The sequence below is a fragment of the Cyprinodon variegatus genome, unplaced genomic scaffold (genome assembly GCF_000732505.1).
Source record: "Cyprinodon variegatus isolate N-32 unplaced genomic scaffold, C_variegatus-1.0 Scaffold1694, whole genome shotgun sequence".
NCBI lineage: Eukaryota > Metazoa > Chordata > Actinopteri > Cyprinodontiformes > Cyprinodontidae > Cyprinodon > Cyprinodon variegatus.
The window spans coordinates 89,358-94,932 of NW_015152147.1; the positions used below are offsets into that span (position 1 = coordinate 89,358).

General features: G+C 44.3%; 1 protein-coding gene across 1 annotated transcript in view; it reads left to right on the forward strand.

The window, feature by feature from the left end:
• Nucleotides 1–5,332, forward strand: part of acox3 (acyl-CoA oxidase 3, pristanoyl) — a 13,759-nt gene extending 8,427 nt beyond the window's left edge. The window contains exons 9-16 of the mRNA XM_015404321.1: nucleotides 540–662; nucleotides 741–861; nucleotides 1,496–1,618; nucleotides 3,279–3,392; nucleotides 3,459–3,574; nucleotides 4,438–4,612; nucleotides 4,679–4,746; nucleotides 5,121–5,332. Coding sequence (XP_015259807.1) covers nucleotides 540–662; nucleotides 741–861; nucleotides 1,496–1,618; nucleotides 3,279–3,392; nucleotides 3,459–3,574; nucleotides 4,438–4,612; nucleotides 4,679–4,746; nucleotides 5,121–5,270 — 990 coding nt within the window. The 3' untranslated portion in view covers nucleotides 5,271–5,332. The remainder of the gene's footprint in view (nucleotides 1–539; nucleotides 663–740; nucleotides 862–1,495; nucleotides 1,619–3,278; nucleotides 3,393–3,458; nucleotides 3,575–4,437; nucleotides 4,613–4,678; nucleotides 4,747–5,120) is intronic.
• The last annotated feature ends 243 nt before the right edge of the window (nucleotides 5,333–5,575 follow it).

Genomic DNA, 5,575 nt, shown 5'->3' on the forward strand with positions numbered 1-5,575 from the left:
CGGCAGAAGCTTGGTTTGGTGTAGAAGGCTTCCAGCCGTACATGTTTGAGCCCTTGCCTCGCAACGCTGCCAGTTCTGTTAGCTCTACGCCACAATGACCCCGCCCCCTTGATAATTGACCAATCACATTCACTTTATTCACTCATATAAAGTCAGGCGCCACTGGGAGAATTTGGAAATGCAAACGTTGGAACAGACGCTTCTCTACGACTTTAAGATTCTAATAAACGTGTTTTAGATCAACTGTAGCCAAACTGAATAGAAGACATTTTGATGGGAAACTCTAGGAACAAAATCTATGTCCTTGTTCTCTTTTTAAAATTGTGACGAATTTAAAAAGAAATCTACAGGTATAAAACTCCAGCGTTGCAAAGCACAGGTAGTTTGCAGCAACAGTTCTGAACCATTGGGAGCAAAACTCATGATGAGTTACCGCCCAAGCTCGCTGGGCGGTAACGCCGCTGCCGCCGCCCAGCAAGCTTGGGCGGTAACGCCGCCGCCCATCGGATGCTGATGCAGGTGTTCTGTGTGCGTTGCAGCAGTGGCGCCTGATCCCGTACCTGGCTGCAGCCTACGCCCTCGAACACTTCACCAAAACCATCTTCATGAACTTTGTGGAGTTCCAGATGGGCCAGCTAATGAGGGACAGCAGCGACAGACAGGTGAGTGAAGGTCGGCCATGCGGCCAGGTGTGTGGTTTCCCTCAGAGCGTCACCCGTCTGCCTGGCGCTCCTCCACAGGCGGAGATGGGGAGAGAGATCCACGCCGTGGGATGTTCCAGCAAACCTCTGGGATCCTGGACGGCTCAGAGGGGCATCCAGGAGTGCAGGGAGGCCTGCGGGGGACACGGATACCTGGCCAGTGGGTTCAACCAGCAATCTACGGGGGGAAATTTGCTCCAGGATTACTGGAAGAGAAGGACGCCTTTAAATAAAATAAAACAAAACACTTTTTGAAAGATGAAACCTTTGCAAATGTCAACTTTTCAAAAGAGAAAATTCGATTTAATTTTGTATCAAATTTCATTGAAGGCTAAATTTTACAGATTTCTCCCCCTATGCTGTAAACCGACCAATAGGAATGCTGTTGCTAAGCAGAGTAGACTGATTCCTATTGGTCCGAACAACCCAGAGGGTTAAAAAGGGAAATATGTAAAATAAATGATATTTGGAAAATAGAGTCTGAAATAAACAGAAGCGCTGGTTGAAGTGGGCGAGGCGGGGGTGCAGGGTTAAAGGTTTGATTCCCGGCCCGCTGACCTCTGCCGTTTGTTTAAAGTAAAAAAGATGCCAGTTGAACTGCAGGTTATGAATCACTATGAAAACCTTTTTTGATTTCAAAGTTTTCAAATTTAAATTTTTTCAGCCCATTTCCTTCTATTTTGAGACGTGTTCTGATCTTCCAGTAATGTTGGATGGAATGTCTCCCCATAGCTGTGTCTGTTTCCGCCTCAGTAGGCGAGGCGGTTTGGCTTCATTCAGCGCGTTTGTTGCAGTGAACCGGCTGGGAGATCTGCGCGACGACAACGACCCGAACTGCACCTATGAAGGAGACAACAACGTGTTGCTGCAACAGACCAGCAACTACCTGCTCAGCCTGTTCAACGCCAAGCTGCAGCGTGAGTGAGACCGCAGCGCGCCGTAGAACCAAACCTTATAGATCACCAGGCTGCAAAAACCTGAAACTGATTATTTAGATTAAAGGAATAAATGAAATAAAGGAAGACGAATCAGAACCAAATATAATTAAATCCTTTACTGTAGGAAACCCTGATGACCAGATGATGTCATCAACTGGTGAATAAATTAGTGATCAAGTCGTAAATAGTGAATCTGGATCCAGGCGGTTAGATGTGTGCATCTGATAGAAAAGATTTCTTTGATTTAAAGATGATGAAAAATGACATTTTTAATTAAAAAATCCTCCAAATGTTAGAAGTTTAACTGACTTGATTAGTTTTCCAGTTTATTTTAAAAAAGTAATTTTTTTTTTTACTGTTGGACGTCCAATAAAGACAGGTTTCCAATCCTGGCTGCGTTTAGCGGCGCTTCCTGTTTGCAGCCAGTTTCTCTGATGCGTCTTTTTACCAGAATCAACCTTAAACATGACAGAATGAATGAATGAATGAATGAATGAATGAATGAATGCTGGATTAATGCTCTGTCTTCTACAGCTTCACACTAATCTCAGTCTTTAATCTCATAAACAGTGAAATAATCCGATCAATAACCTTCAGAAACAGAAGAAGCTCAGAATTCAGCCAGATGTTCATAACCAGCTGATATTTCAGCCTCTCTGGTTAATTTTTCCTCTAAAATCACATTAAAGTTCATTTTGCATCAAACATTTGTTGTTTTTTTCTGCTAAGCTGAATCCGCTGCTTTGCTGCCCTCTGCTGCCGCCTTGGTGAACTGCACTCTGACCAACCAATGACGTATTCAGTCTTTGATCCTTTATAATAATTAATTGTCGACTAATCGTTGCTGCTGTTTCATTCCATTTTTTAACAGATTAAAAGGATTTTATTCTCAGAGGCAAAATGAACAGAAGATAAAAGGCTAAAATCCTTTATTGTAATTCGCTCTCTGCATTTAACTCCTCCCCCTTTGGGAGCATTGGGCCGCCATGATGCGGCGCCCGGCGAGCAGGGAGGGGTTCAGGGAGGCGGGAGGCGGAGCCAGGAAAGGGGCTGAAAGCGGATCAGAACCAGAACCTCAGGGTCAGTCTTCTCTGTTCCAACAGGAAAATTAAACAAAATGCACTAAAACACTAAATGAAACGACTCACTGCTGGAATAGTTCTGAGCCTCGCCTATTTTTCTGAGCTACTGAGCTTGTTTGGAGAAGCTGGTGCTGCGAAGCAGATGAGATGGTTTCATCCAGGAGGAAACAGCAGACCCGCCAAAATAAAACGCTTTAAATGAATCTGCTTCCAGCTCTGGGTGCAGAGATCTGCTCCTCAGGTTCTCCTATCTTTGCTCTGCTGCTGGACAGCTTCTAACCAGAGTCTATAGATTTATGGAAATACGTCACCAATCTGACCAACATCCTCATTAAACATTCAATATTTATCTTGGTCATCTAAAATATATATCAGAATATTTTTTATAATTAAATGTTTATTTTTTTTTAATATCTTAATGAGGGTGATAGGATGAGTGGGGAGGCGCCATAGCGCCCTCTACTGGCCAGCCGCCATCGTTAATAACAGAACAGACCTTTCTTCGTTAGTTCGTCAGCAGGTCAATCAGGAAACGTTCAGAACTTTTGTGTTTTCAGACGGAGCGCGGATCCAGTCCCCGTTTCACACCGTGGACTTCCTGGATGATCACCTGAAGGTCCTGCAGAGCAGGTTCTCAGCTGAGACCGTGGAGGACTGTCTGAACCCTGAAGGTACCGTCACAAGCTGAACACCAGCCCTGAACTTCCACCTGTTCTCAATCTGCGCTTTCCCTGCAGTTCCTTTGGCTGCCTATAGGTGGCTGATCTGCTTCCTGCTGGAGGAGAGTCAGAGGAGGCTGGAGCAACAGAGAGCTTCATGCAACCATGAGTTTGAGGCGCGGAACAACAGCCAGGTAACAGAAACCAGGCGGTCAGTCACAGCGTGACCTCTGACCCCAGCATTAACCTGAGATCCTCTATCGATGGTCGCCTCCTGCTGCGTATGGATGCTCCTCCTCACAGGTTCTGATCCGCCTCTGATTGGGTCATGTGACCCAGAGCGGTCTGAGCGAGCTACGCTAACAGCTGTTAGCTCTGATGGAGGGTTTCATCCAGAGGCTCAACCTTTCTAGACCTGCTGATACCAGAACCAGAACCCAGACTGGGTCACTAGTGCTGCCAGTGGCCACCAGGGGGCGCTGAACCTGGAAGCTACAGGAGGAGCAGCATTTTAGAGCAGCTGGAAGTATGGAGCTAAATTAGAGCCATAAATTTCCTTCAACAGGTTTTGAAACAGAATGAAAGAAAATTCAAACTGATAATGAAAAAAGATGAATATGTATGTGAGTCACTTAGAGAAAGGCATCCAGAAAATTAAAAAAACACTAAAATGATCATAAACTGAACAGATTAACTTCTCCCACGGTTCCTAAATGCAACACGTGGGAATATATCATCTAATTCCTCTAAGTTTTTAATCTTCATCTTTAAAAAATAATTTTCACCTAAAATGTTTTAAAGTATCAAATTATTGGTATTTTCAGTTTTTTTTTTTCCAAAATAAAAAAAAAACTAAACTCCATAATTGATCCCTGGAAGGACGGCTTCTATTTATTTGCTCATTTTAATGAATCAGTTTGAGCCGATATGAGAAGCTAGGAGCTACGCAGCGTTAGCGTGCTAGCAGCTCAGTGACGCCATGTTTGCTGTTGTTTCTCTGGTGAAGTGAGACTTTAGGAACGACGAGCTGCTCAGCAGCTGAAGCTGTTTGTTTCAGGTTTACTACTGCAGGTCTTTGGCCATCAGCTACATCCAGCACTGCTGCCTGCAGAGGTTCTATGAGCAGACCAGTGACCAGGACACCCCCACTGGTCTCAGACCAGTGCTGAGGAAGCTGTGCGCCCTCTACGGACTGTGGAGCCTCAGCGACCACATGGCCACCTTGTTCCAGGGTAGGTTCCGGGCGCTGCGGCAGCTCAGCTGGTCTGACGCCGCCTGACTCTGATCTTTCTGTGCAGGAAACTATCTGACTGGGAGGAAACCTGCAGAGTTGCTTCAGCTCAGCGTCCTCCGACTCTGCTCAGAGGTAGGCGGTCAGGAACCACCCGTCTGGAGCTGCAGGGGCGGAAAAACTGGAACCAAACATTCAGATCCAAGATCAGACGCTCGCTCTCAGGCGGACGGTTCTGGCCGTAATCTATGGGGATAAATTGGGAACAAAGTTTGTTCAACAACGTTTTTTTTTTTTTTTTTACTAAAAGCAAATTATTCAAAACAGTTGGATGAAAAAAAAAAACTTAAGAAACAAAACTTCTGAAAATCAGGTTTAGAAATTTAAATATTTATCAGGTTTCTAAAACTCATCAGTTTTAAATGACTGTTTTTGAACAAACTTTATTAGGCAATAAATTTTGACCTTTTGAAGCTAAAGCTAGCTTAATTCTGTTTATGTCTGGACAGCTAAAGGATGATGCTGTGGCTTTAGTCGACGTTTTGGCGCCAACAGATTTCATCCTGAACTCGCCCATCGCCAACGCCGACGGAGAGGTAAAGAAACCAAACCTTCACCGTTCATTTGCTGGAAAAACAGGAGGTTCTGAAATAACTTGATGAGATGTTAGCATGCTAACTGGCTATGTAGCTGTTTCTGACGACCTCACAGTGTCGGTGTTCACTCGGCTAATACGTGTTTTTATGGTTTTTATTCAGGATAATTTACATTGGAGTTCATTTTATCAGTTTAAATGATGCTAACATTGCTAGCCTCAGCGAGCTAGAAGGCAGCACAGTAAGAGGCATATAGAAAGATAGAAAGACTTAGACAAACTTTATTGTTATTTTGTAGCCAGAGCGTAAACTAAATAAAATTTCAATACTTTTTCGATAGTGAATGAGGAGAGACATGGTGCAAAAGG